Here is a 14049-nt window from a genome sequence, read left to right on the forward strand (position 1 = left end):
ATAGTGAACATCCAAATTAATTGTCAGCGAGAGAGGGGGTGGCGTGGAACCGGCACCCCACCTCCTGCCTGACATGCGGCAATTAACCATCGCCAGGGTGCAAAACTTTCAAGGACACTTTTTTTTGTGCAGGTGAGCAGCGGCAGCCATTCGCGCGAACTGCTCCATGTCACGAAGAGGGTACAGCAAGTGCTGAACAATGAATGACTCTCTGTGTCTTTTTGTTGTCATACTATTGGGTGTCTATTGGCTATCTATTAGCTATGTATTAGCTATCAGGCTGGCTGGCTGGTTGGCTATCTATTAGTTATCTGTCTGTCTGGCTGGCTGGCTATCTATTGACTAGCTAGCTGGTTAGCTGGCTATCTATTAGCTATCTGTTAACTAGCTATCTGGCTATCTATTAGCTATCTAGTGGCTACATAGCTAGCTAGCTTGTTTATTTATTTATTGTTATTCTGGGTTCAGTGAACGCTGACACGTGTGGCTGCCGCTGCTCACCCACAGAAAAACTGATCCAGTGACTGTAAAGTGACCTTGAGAGTTTTGAAAGGCGCTTACAAATGAAATTTATTATTATTATTATTATTATTAGTAGTAGTAGTAGTAGTAGTAGTAGTAGTAGTAGTAGTAGTAGTAGTAGTAGTAGTAGTAGTAGTAGTATTATTTGTCATTCGTGCGAGCAGACGGTCCGAGAAGCGACTTTCAGCTCGCAATCACTCGCAGTTAGGAGGGACGCGCCGCTTATCTGCTCCATTTGGGGGCCCGCGATGCATCTTGAAAGCAGGCGACAGCAGATGCTTACTGAGAACGCAACCCAAAGTGACGAGGGCCATCGCTTCAATTTCGGCCAACTTAACAAGCATCATCTGGGGCAAGGGTGTCAAAGTCATTTTTTGTGGGGGGGCACATTGTAGTTACGGTTTCCTACCGGGGGCCATTATGAATTTGGGGAAACCATTCGAATGTGTAATCCCCTCCACATTTAACATACAGAGCAAGAGTGCACAACAAATTAATGAATAACTAGTTTTCAAATCTGAAGTCAAGAATGACTGTTATGATGGTTTTTATACAACAATTAAAAATTTTGCCTCAGATTTTAGCAAATGATGAATTTGGGGGAGCCATTAGACCACATGTGTCAAAGTCAAGGCCCCAGGGGCCAAATCTGGCCCGACACATCATATTATTTGGCCCGCGAAAGCAAATCAAATTCTATGATGCTTGCAAGTGTCCTTGAGAGTTTTGAAAGGCGCTTATAACTGAAATTTATTATTATTATTATTATTATTATTATTATTATTATTATTATTATTATTATTATTGTATTTTCCGCACTGTAAGGCACACCGCATTATAAGGCGCACCTTCAATGAATGACATATTTTATATATTATATTATATAGTATATATATATTTCCATATGTACGGCGCACCGGATTATTAAGCGGTACAGTAGAGGCTCATTCCTCATGTTCGAATCCCTGGAAATAATTCTTTTTCTTCCGTGTCCGAATTGAACAGCTGGACGAATGCGACATCCAACACGCCCGGCCAGCTCCGTCTCATCCAAGTCGTCATTCATGGAATCAGTGTCGCTGTTGTTGTCTGGCAGTTGAGTGACAATCCCTGCCTTCCTATCAGCCCAGGCATTTACGATCCACTGGCAGATAGTGGCGTATGTCGTCCGGCGCTGTCTCCCCGTCTTGGTGAACGTCATTTAGCCTCATGCATCCACCGCTGCCGCGCAGTTAGCAGTCTAGCTTTGAATGCTCTGTTGATGCCACGTTGTATATATCTCAGCATGCACCGCGCACTACTTCTTCTACGCGGGAAAATGGAATATCTGCTGCTTACGTATATATTGATCCATATATACGGCGCACCGGATTATAAGGCGCACGGTCAGCTTTTGAAAAAAATTAAAGGCTTTTAGGTGCGCTTTATAGTGCGGAAAATACGGTATAAACATTTCAAATTGTCCCATGTCAACCACAATAACAGTCATTATTCTTGACTTCAGATTTGAAAACTAGTCATTCATCAATTTGTTGTGTGCTCGATATGTCATATGTGGAAAGGATAAAACATTCTTATGGCTGCCCCAAATTCCTAACGGCCCCTCCGAGAAGAAACCGGAACTACAATCTGGCCCGCGGCAAAAAAATGAGTATGATACCCTAGCTGAAGAGGTTTCATGTCACACTCCATCTGCGGATTCACCGCCATCTTGAATGAATAGGCTTGACTTACAGTGTAATTCCTTGTGGTCACCGTCACCGGCTGCCCTTGGTCCGTGTAGTAGGTCTCGGTGAAGTCTGGACCCAAAAGCTCACTGAAAGAACACAACAGAAGGAATCGAGTCACACACCTAGACAGGCTGCAGTTTGTGTCCCAAAATTAACGGTGCTCGGCTTGAAAATGACGGAGCGGCCATGTTGACGGAGCGCACATCACGTGTCTACAAAATTCAATGGTGTTCGACCGTCCCTGAAAAAAAACTCGCCGCCCAAGGTTTGTGCGCATGAGCGGGGTCCGGTCAAAGAAAGCCCCCCCACCAACGCCATATGGCAACAACAATTCCTGATTTCTTCTTGTTATGCATTGTAGCTTAAAGGACAACCGACACCTCTGGACAAGTTGTGTCCATAATGTGTAAAATCACTTCAAATGACTTCTACTGAGCGCATTTTACAAAGATTCCACCGCATAGAGCTATATTTTACGTTTTAAGACTTGTGTTGAATATTCAGGAAGTCCTTTTTTCGAGTTGATGACGATGCCTAAGTGACATCACAGAGGGAACGCCCGTGACCGAGAAAGCGACACACAATGCATTTTGGGTAATTTTTTTCATCTGAACACAGTGTTGATCGTGAAATTAGGAAAACTACATAAATAACGCGATGATGAATCGTTGTGTGTCGCAACCAATTGCGGTAACACGCATAAAGAAGCTGTAAGTTGACACAAATTCCCATTGGACAAATTAGCCCATTTCCAATGAAGCTTGAGCGCCATCTTGTGCATTTTCTGGGTGCTACATTGGAGTCCAGATGGCTGGAATTGATACGGAAGGACTTCTTTAATTGATTGCAAACATTTATGCTTTCCTCTTCAGAACTATTTGAATCATATTCATAACTGACTAACAAGAAAGCATCTTCTCCGAATCTGAACTCTCTGAAGCCATTGTTTTGATTCTGGAACAAGGCAGTGTGTGACCAATAGTGAGGTCACGAATAAGGGGGCGGGACTTTCTGAATCTCCCCAGTTTTCGAGCTCATTTTGTGGCAGTTTTGGCACACTTTAAGGCATTTTTATTGGTGTTTTGCATTTGACTAAAAATATCAGCCTGCGTGTTTTGGGTATTTTAGATGCCATAAAACTTTTTTCTGATGTCACTTAGGAAACGAAAAAATGGTGTCGGTTGTCCTTTGAGATGAAAAAAAATCATCGCCTGAATGTTCACATGCCAACTGTTTAGTGAAACATGAATTTAAAAAAAAGGAAAAGAAAGGAAATCGATGGATTGGTTGTAAGTGATGTCACTACACACACACGCGGTATTTATTTGGCGCTTCTCCAGGAGCCATCTGGAAAAAGAGGCCAAGCAAGCATCTGTGCTCCGTCTGCAGCCAGCAAACAAGCGAGCGAGCAAGCAATTACACACCGCAGGCAATCAAAGGCGCAAGTGCTCCTTTAACGTAGGAAGCAAAACGATGACATGGGGGGGGGGGGGGGGGGGGGGGGAGAAAAAACCTGCTTCACCACTGCTCCTTTTCAATGATTTTATTTGTGTTCAAGTAAAAGATTCAAATGTGACCCACCCACTAACCCGCACAAATCGGTCCATTATGAAGCGGATATTGTTTCTCCCTTTCTTGATGGGAAAGTGAAACCAATTGCAAAGGACAGTCTTCAAAAGCATCTAAATGACATCACCTCTTTAATTTTTAAATGTTTAGGCGACCCCCCCCAACCCACCATAACAGTCAATGTACTATATACAGTATCGCTGACAATGATGTGTGATGCCTTTATTAATTGGTTTGCAAAAATATACAAGTAAAAATCCCAATGGGTTGGCCCCAGCTGTTACGCTGAAATAACTGAAAAATAAGACTTTGGTTTTGTCTTTTTTTGTTGTTGCTGCGGCCCACATTGTAATTACAATTTCCTTTCGGGGGCCGTTACAAATTTGGGGAAGCCATTGGAATCCCCTCCACATATTACATACAGAACACACAACAAATGAATTAATAACTAGTTTTCAAATTTCAAATAAAAACTAATGCCTGTTATAGTGGTTTACGTACGGCAATTTGAAATTTTGGTTCGGACGTTAGCTAGCATCGTGAAATTTCCCAAGTCTGATTTGATTTGGCGGGCCGAATAAAATAATGTGGTGGGCCTGATATTCCCCCAGGCCTACACTTTGACACCTGTGATGTAAGGGATTAGACAGCTAGCAGAATAGAGAGAGAGCTAGGTAGCTCAATCACTAGCTAGCTGGATCGCTAGCTAACTCGATAGATGAGAATGGAACTTCACAAGTTTGATTTGCTTTGGCGGGCCGAATAAAATGATGTAGCGAGCCAGATTTGGCCCGGGAGCCTTTACTTTGACACCTGCGAGCTAGTACCTTCCCTTCCCGGGACCAAAGGCTCATCATTATTTTTATTTTGCTTTTTTGAGGGGGGGGGGGTTGCTTTTCATGCCACTGTTGACTCGCAGCTGTCAGTCATCATCACAGCCATGTCACCCAGAGCTGCCGAAATAGACTACGGTAAGAAGAACAAAGACCCTATCTGATTTGAAATTACAAAGCGGAAACACAATCAGGGCTGACGCCAAGTTCAAACAAATCACTTCCTGGGGTTTGAGAAAGAAATCAATGAAGACAAGCGGGCTACTAAAACAGACGGATGGCGCTCCATAAAAGCGCCGGCTGATTCTCGTAGGAGTTGAAATACCCAGCGGTCGCTCACGTCAGGTGGCAATGCGTTACGCTTAAGTCAGCGCGTTATCTGTTATCTGCTGTTTCCCTCTTGGCAGAGCTTTGGCTTTCTTCTGAGGATCTTCAACAACTCCAAAAATCCTCATGCCACTGTCATGATCATTTATTTCAGGAAATGTGAGACCAAACAACCGTTACACTGATGCTAGTTTCATTAGCTATCCGGGTTAGCATAAAGGCTAAACATCGCAGTGAGAAGACCGCATTTGACAGACATTTACTCTTGATGTCATCGCGTTGGAATGATTGTCGCAAAGTCAACAGTAAAAGTCAAGGAGGTGCACAAAATGACAACAACAAACGTAGCAGGTCAACGTTAGCCTCAAATAAAATGTAGCATAGCCACACGTGTTTCGCTTGTCTCACCTCACCTCATCCTACCCACAAGTGAACCCCCCCTCAAAACAAAAATAAAAATGTGTGGAAAAGGTCCAGGTAGCACCTGCCGAGTAGCTTAGCAACCTGCACATCAAATGTGGACACGGCAACAAAACCAAATGAAGCGAAAAGAGGATTTGATGTTCACACGGCAACGCTAACGTCGATTGACTTGTTTTCTTCAGTCGGGGGTGGCCATCAACAACCTGAAAGGAGCGCTTATCTTTTAGGGGCCAACAACCTCGAGCCCACATGTGTCAAAGTCAAGCTCCAGGGGCCAAATCTGGCCCACCACATCATTTTATAATAATAATACATTTCATTTATAAGCGCCTTTCAAAACTCTCAAGGACACTTTACAGCCATAGTATTGTACGGTATTACATTATTAAGGCATTACGGTCAATGTCATCTCATTTTCAAGATTCCCACCACTGCCATCATTTTGTCATTTTGTTATGCCGAAAATATGTGACAGTTGGTTATGGGGGTTACGGTTCTTGAAATGGAGTTCATTGGATTGGATTAGCCTTTATTCGTCTCGCAGTGAAGAACTTGACATTTCACAGCAGCAAATTGATGTTATTTAGCCTGTGAAAGCAAATTAAACAAAACACATCAAACATGTCAAGTGAATGTTCAAGTTTAAAAGTTTAAAAACTGTGGATTTCTTTTGGAACTGGGCACTGAACGGCGCCCCGGGAAGGAAGATGACTCATCTGTTGCAAGACGTCTGTGCATCGACATCTGTTGCAAGGTTTGAAAAGTTTGCTGGAGAATCAAAAACTTTAGAAACTTCTTTGAACGCTGCATCGTACTGAGTGTTACTAGTATGTCGTGAAACAGGCTATCAGGAGATTCAACTCCCTCCCAGCCCTGCCCCCCCTGCTCCTTCCCACTGCGACACTCACTGAACGCTGAGTACACGCTACAGTCTGTACTATCAACCGGAACTCTATTTTTTTTTGTTTTTTTTTCTGAAAGACCTCACTTTAGCCTTTTTTTTTGTTTGTTTTTGCATTACTACACTACGTCACTTTACATACGACACTATCACACTGTACAGAAATTACATTTATTGTCTGTTGTCAATTGTCTGTCTTTTTTAGCCACATTTTAAGTGCCTTGCACGCTGGGTCCGAGAGGACATTAATTTCATCTGTGCTGTATGTCATGCATATTAGGCTTTCTCAAATCCATAACAGCCCCTGAGTAGAAACCGTACTGACAATGTGGCCTGCCCCCCCCCCCCCCCTCAAAAAAAAGAGTTTGACACTCCTGCTCCAGCCACACCAAAGCCGATCAGCTTCGGTGAAGGGCAACTTTTTTGTTTTCCTTGTTTTGTTGCCAACCTTGTGAAAAGCTTTCCACTTTGTCTCCGCTTACCTCGACACGCGTCAATCCGTTTCCAAGCAACTGCCGCGCGCCGGACGCGGTGCTTCTCATTTCATCGTATTCTGCACTTCCAAAAGTCGTATTCTTCGTTTTAAAAAGATATGACGCAATGTTGCTTTGAAGCCTCCCCAATTCAAGCTTTCTTACATATCCATCGGGTTGGCGGGAAAAACCGCTTGTCGAACAAATCACGCTCAGGCTAATGGGGTCGACATTCACCTGCGAGCAATTTCAAGCCCCCTCTCGTTTTCTGGCTTCCTGTTGCGATGTCAGCAAAAATCCACCCGCTTGGCTGGCTTTGACTGCTGACGAAATTGGAAGCACCGATTGAAACATGTTTTTTTTGTTTTTCATGATGATGCTAATTCTGATATTTAAAAATTACAATTCTAATAACCGATAATTATGAAATACATTTTATGAGAAAAATAATGTTTTGGGACAAGAGATGGGGGGGCACAAAGACATGAATTGCAGGCATAACATTGGACTGATGGACAAAATTGTGTTCTTTACTAAAGTGATACCTTGGCTTACAAACTTAATTTGTTCCCAGACAGAGTGTGTAAGGTGAAAGGTGTGTATCCCAAAAATTAATTTCCCATCGGAAACCATTACAATGAGAATAATCCATTCCCAGGTCTCCATCAAACATAATTTTCTACTTCCTAATTTTCTAAGCCTCAAAACTACACAAAATATACCTTATTTTATGTATAATAAATGTGCTATGGTATTATAATTAAAGAAATAACCTGTACAGTATAATACAGTCGTTGTATTTACCTTTGCGATGGTCGTTGATGGCTTGATGGAATGGAGTGCCATCAGCATCTTGAGGAATGATCCCTTGTAGGTGCTTTCTCTGTGATAATTTTTCCTTGTTCCTCATCAATTGTGTTCTGTTTCGCTGGGTTGATAGCTTTTTGCATCAAGTGTACAGCTGGCCATTGCGGGTTATTTGTGGGGCCTGATTGATGAGATATTTTAACCGAGCAGTCTACACTCTGCCTTTGAACTATCAACTTTGACGAGTCCAAATGTCACAATTTTCTATCCATTTTCTCATTCTCTCTCTGTCGTCTGCCTGTCTCTTTAATGTTTAACGGTGTCAGTCTCTCTCTCTGTCTCTCTCTGTCTGTAACCCCCACACCACTCAGTCCTGCGTTCTTGACCAATCATGTGGCGGCGAATAGAGGATTTTGTTGTTAGGAGATCGGGTTCGTTCGCGAACGACACATCACTCATTGTGGCGCTCTGTGAGTACCCCGAAAAAAAAGTTGATATGCCAAGGTAAAATTTTAAGCAATTTAACGTTCGTAAACCAAAACATTTGTAAGCCAAAGGGTTCGTAAACCAAGGTATCACTGTATTTAACTTAACAACAGAGAGAAAAGCTGTTTGCATGTTCTCCCCAGGCCTGTGTGTGTGTTTTTTCCAGGTCCTCTGCTATCCTCCCACATTCCAAAAACATGAATGGCACACTCTTTTATTGCTTGTGCCCTGCGATTGGCTGGCAAACAATTCAGGATGTCGCCGGTTGAGTGCCCGACGACGGCTGGGATAGGCTCCAGCACCCCCTGCAACCCCAATGAGGATGAAACAGTCTGGAAAATGGATAGATAATTTCAAATCCGACCTTTAGACTTGTCGCGGGAATGTTCCGGTCCCCACAAAGCATTAAAACCAAATAATTAGTGTATTAGGAAGTCCATCTAGTGGTTGAAGCACAAACGCTTGAAAGACTACCGGAAAACTGGTCTCACTGGCCACAAAGATAGGTATACAGCTCAACTTTCCCACTATCTCTATCTGAAACACAAAATCACAACACTCCTCTCGACTCATCTATTCTGGTACTAGTAATACGTGAGCTCTCTTTTCTGTTTACAACAAAATCATTCAACCGCCCGTATCCTTTCCCCCCACTTTTATTCCTCTGACACCTGCAACCCCCTGCTTTTATTTTTTAGTGAAAAGATTAAGATAATCCACCAACACTTAGGCCCCCTTTGACCCCCCCTACCCCAAGCTCCCTCCACCTTGTAAACTATTTTCTTCTTTTGAACTCCCTCATCCCTCAATAATATCAGACCTCGTCACTAAATCCAAGAATTCTTGGTGTCAGTTAGATCCCCTCAGCACAGTTCTGATCAAATCCTGCTTACCCTCTCTTCTTCCTTTCATTTCAGCCATTATTTTCTCCTCGCTATCCACTGGAATTGTCCCTGTCACCCCCAAAACTGCAGCTGTCATCCCAATTCTTAAAAATAACTGGATCAGACCCCAACGATTTCAATTACTTACGCCCCCGTTATCATCTTCCTTTCATCTCCAAAATCCTTGAAAACATTGTTTGCTCTCAGCTTCACTCTCACCTCACTCACAATTTATACGAACAATTCCAGTCTGGTTTCCGCCACAGTACAGAATCAGCTACCCTGAAAATCACAAACGACCTTCTTATGGTAGCAAACTCTGCATCCTCGTCCTCCTTGACCTCACCGTACCTTTTGACACCATTTTTGACCCCATCCTACTCAATTGACTTTCCTCCATTGGTATCACCCACACACCCCTTTACTGGTTCCATTGTTATCTCTCTGGCCGCTTTCAGTTCATCCAAATCAACTCCTTGACTTCGCAGGCGTCCTCTGTGTCGTCTGGTGTGCCCCAAGGCTCTGTCCTGGGTCCCCGCCTCTTTATTACCTACCTTTTCCCCCTTGGCAATATTTTCCGTAAATTTCGTATACACTTTCATTGCTTTGCAGATGACACCCAGCTACACCTTTCCTGCAAAGCCGACGCAAACTCAACAACGAAAAAACTGAACTTCTTGTCTGTACCCAATCCGTCTGACACAAAGCCAATAGTTTCTCCCTCACTATTGACAGTTCAACCATGTCCACGTCCCTTCAGGTCAAGAGCCTGGGTTTCATCCTTGATAGCTCATTATCTTTCCACTCCCATATCCAGTAAATAACAAAACCTGATCAACTTAATTTCACTGATGGAATATCAATCGTCTCCGTCTGTCTCTCACCCTCACTCCACTGCTATCCTTGTCCACAGTCTCGTCACTTCCCGTATTGATTATTGCAATTCACTTCTCCCTCACAAATTTCTCCTTTCACCACAACACCCCCGTCCTCTAACAGCTCCACTGGCTCCAGTTCAAACTTGGAATTGACTCCAAAATACTGTACTTCTTTATAAATTTAAAACCACCCATAACCTTGTCCCCCATACCTATCTGAACTTCTTCAAATTTCTGTTCCCTCTCGTTCCCTCAGATCCTCATCCTCCCTCCACCTCTGTGTGCCCCCTTGCCGACTCAGCATGATGGAGGAGAGGGGTTTAAGCCGCTCTTGTCACGATCTGGTTGGTGACCGGGTGGCGCTGTCGGCCCCGCCTGCACCTGCACAGGTGCTGGTCGTCCTGATCAGTGGCAGACTGCCACGTTCTGGTTGGCGTCCAACGGGTAGTGCTGTCGGCCCCGCCGTCTGTTGCTCAGGTGTTGGTGTTCTTCATCAGTGACAGTTAAAAGGACTGCCGGCACGACCATTCAGTGTCAGGTTATTGTATGCATTGTGCATTGTGCATGCATTCTATGCTGTGCATGTGTTTGTTTCATCTTGGCAGACTTTTACTCTTCAGATGATTGTGATGTTTTAGATTTTGTTCCTGTTGACTTTAGTTTAATACAATTTCTTAAATACAACCTGCTGCTCCCTCCTGCCTGCTTTTTGGGATCCACAACCGCCAGCTCCACCTTGCAAACCGTGACAGCTCTCAAAACCCATCTATTTAAAATCGCATTCTCTGTATCATTTTATCTCTTGGTCTTATTTATGATTTTATCTGTGATTTTATTTGTGACCGTGCTTTGTGATTGTCAAGTGTCCTTGAGAGCTTTGAAAGGTGCTTATAAAGAACATTTATTATTATTATTATTATTATTATTATGACTATTGTTGTTGTTCTTATTATTAATGCAAATGGTTGCTTAGGGGAAAAAACACCCATCAACAAGAGAATCATTTTATTTTTTAACCATAGCAATGGGGGCCGTCGCTTTGATGCCAAAGCGGCCTCATCACCGATTTCGTTTGTGAACCGAATCGTGCGTTGACACGAGAGCGTTGTCGATCCTTGGGCTATTTTTGCCAAACCCACACGTCACCAAAGCACTCGGGGATCTTAAATTGACAAGGGAAAGAGGGAAGAAAAAAAAATATGCATAAAATGTCTCCTTTGACACATCAAACTGAAAGCGACTAAAACCTTGGTGCTTTTTGAGAGGCTCAAAGCAGCAAATGCGGTGAAACAAACAACTCAAGGTTGAGTGTGAGGACAGGAAGCGGGCAGAAGCTCAGGAAGGAAAAAAAAAGAGGCGCCCAAGTGTGGCGTGACTACTCACCGGTTGTGTTCCACTTGCAGAAGCAGTTGGAGGTCAGCGGAGGAGAGCGCAATTTCCCCTCTGATTGGACGTTCATCCTGTCGGTTTAAGAAGACACATTCGGGGAGTCACAACTTGACATGGACGATGCTCGCCAGAAGCCCCCCCCCCCACCCCCAAGTTGACCCCTTATAATCCGACCGATGTTTGAAGACAGCTCAAAAGGGATCTTTTATTTGGCTTTTCGGACTTTGAAGGAGGGGTCAGCTCTTCTCAGACATTTTCTCGGACAGCATCTCCCATTCCTCCCTTGGGTGATTGTGACTAATTGTGATAAAAATCATCTAATACACAAATGCTTTTCATGTCTTCTTGAAATTGGGCCAAGCGATGGAGAAAAAGGCGTCTGATTTCCCCTAGTGGTACGGATAACGGACAGAGGAACGTGAACCGGGGATTCACTTGTGAGTAGGAGGCTTTCAGGAAGTCCGAGGGCTAGAGAATGAGCCTCGAGTGCTCCTACCTCCACATCCCACCAACCTTATTATTTCCTTCCTGTGTTCAACTCTTACTGAAAAAAACTAATCAACACAGCTGCATAAATATATTCACCCAGTTTCAAAGCACGGCGAAGAACTTACAAAATCCAATGACGGGCAAGATTTTTGAGGACATGTATACATTTGACGCAGTAGTATCAGTGGTGGAGCGTCAGGGCCTGAGAGGCCTTCTCTGCTGGTCTCAAAATATCTGAATCGCAGACTGATGTAAATGATATTTTGTCCATGAATTCTTTTTGTCCATAATTCCAAATTGTATTTCAGCTTCCTTTCATTGCTTTTCTTTCCCTTGTTGTGCTACTTCCAGATGTGTATTTTCATATTTAAAGGACAACCGACGCCTCCGGACAAGTTGCGTCCATAATTTGTAAAATCACTTCAAATTACTTCTACTGAGCGCATTTTACAAAGATTCCATCGCATATAGCAGTGCAAACTCATGACAAAAAGTTAGCAGACACCAGGGCAGACAACTCTGAAAAGTTTCCTGCCTGGTCATAAAGTTGCCTGCCCCATTTTCACAACTTGAAACACAATAAGACAACTAATCACGAAATAAAAAACATTGTTGCAAAGTATAAAGGATTTTTTATACAAGTACAACCACAAATGCTCCCTTGCTTAATTGATGGAAAATATCCCTTGCTGAAGATTTTACTCCAGTTGTCGTTTGTCGTCATGGTGCACAATGCAATGTTTGAGTTGCGTTGTCTGCTAAAAGCCACGTGAACTCCTCTTTCGAAGCGCCTTTCAAAACGCTCAAGTACACTTTACAGTCACGGTATAGTCCGAAGCACGAAACAGGCTTCTGATTGTCTGCCGTGCCGAGTATGCAAACGATGCTATAAAACCTTTTTCTGATGTCAGTTCGGAAATTAAAAAATGGTGTCGGTTGTCCTTTAAGCATTGAACCAATCACATTTCAGCCATTATTTGTTACCAGGGTCAGGAATGTTCCTGGACGCCTTCATCATCAGTTCTGCGGGCCCCATAGGATCAAATAAGTGTCGATCAAACTGTGGCTTGAACCAATCCGATTTTGAATTGGCGACACCAAGGGCTTCTTTCTTACAGGAAAATCATTTCCTGGCTAATGCTACCCTCTAGTCCAGGTGTCAGGAACCTATGGCTCTTTTGATGATTGCATCTGGCTTGCTGATAAAACTAAATACATATTCTCGTTTTTTCGCTGTTCATTTCCTGTTTGGGCTGCATATGGCGGAAAGCGCAATTTTTATTGGATGATCCTGACCTAAGGCTGTTGCTTACAGGTGAACGCCCCCTTTTAAATAAGCCTGACGAGTAAAAAAAAATGGAGGATTCGCCTTTGTGGAGAGAAAAAGTTCTGCTGTGATTCTAATTTGCAATGAAACCAATTATTATTATTATGATGATGATTATTATTATTATTATTATTATTATTATTATTATTATTATTATTATTATTATTATTATTATTACCATGAATGAAACAATATCAGTGGCATTTTGACAAGCCCCATGCTAACGTTACCATCAATATCTGTAAGAGGCAGCAGAAATCAAGCATGCAAGCTAATGAGCAGTGTGCAGGCTAGCTAGCAGTAGCTTCACCTATAGACGTTGACTTTCATTCCATTCGTTTGGCTGGATTTTTTTGTTACCAATCATGAGGAACGGAAAACTATTCATATAAATGGTGAGTATTATCACAAAGTTATTTTAAATAATATACAGTAAAGTCTCGTTATATCGATATTTTCGGGAGTCGGAAAAAATATCGATATAACCGGACTATCGATATATCCGATCCTGCGGCATGTAAATTTTCTCCGTGCGTTCATAGAAATAGTATCGTAATAAGCAGTACTATCGATATAGCCGATATCGATATAACCAGACTTTACTGTATTCTCACATTTTGTTGAAATCACGTGCGTGTGTGGCTCTCACTGAAAAACATTTCTAAATATTTTACTTTTATGGCACACTTTTTATGAGTTGCATTAGCAGCTGTAGCTGCAGTCAAGGTTGTATAGTCATTGATTTAAACATAGCACCACTACTGAAGGCCTAGGTCTCAAATGTTGTCACTGGGTAGTTTAATCCAGTGAGGAGGAAGTGAAAAAAAGACAAAAGGCCAATGTTGAAATGGGGCCGCGTCATCGAGTTGAGGCAAAAGGTCAGCTGAATTATAAATCGCCAAGAAATGGCCCCATCCGCCGGGCGGATTGGGGGCAGTGGAAAAAGATAGCGATGGCCTTTGTGGCATTTATAGCCAGGTGTCATTTTTGATAAGGCACAGGAAATGTCGG

The 14049-nt window shown here is 42.9% G+C and overlaps 1 protein-coding gene across 3 annotated transcripts in view; it reads right to left on the bottom strand.

Moving 5' to 3' along the window:
- adam19a (ADAM metallopeptidase domain 19a) overlaps positions 1-14049 on the bottom strand; it is a 68824-nt gene that overhangs the window by 30937 nt on the left and 23838 nt on the right. For all 3 annotated transcript variants that reach the window (XM_088990834.1, XM_088990831.1, XM_088990832.1), the window contains exons 3-4: positions 11217-11293; positions 2257-2338 (exon numbers count right to left, since the gene is read on the bottom strand). In XM_088990834.1, the coding sequence (XP_088846960.1) occupies positions 2257-2338; positions 11217-11293 (159 nt within the window). The remainder of the gene's footprint in view (positions 1-2256; positions 2339-11216; positions 11294-14049) is intronic.

Source organism: Hippocampus bargibanti, linkage group LG02, assembly GCF_051943395.1.
Source record: "Hippocampus bargibanti isolate YZ-2025 linkage group LG02, ASM5194339v1, whole genome shotgun sequence".
Lineage (NCBI taxonomy): Eukaryota > Metazoa > Chordata > Actinopteri > Syngnathiformes > Syngnathidae > Hippocampus > Hippocampus bargibanti.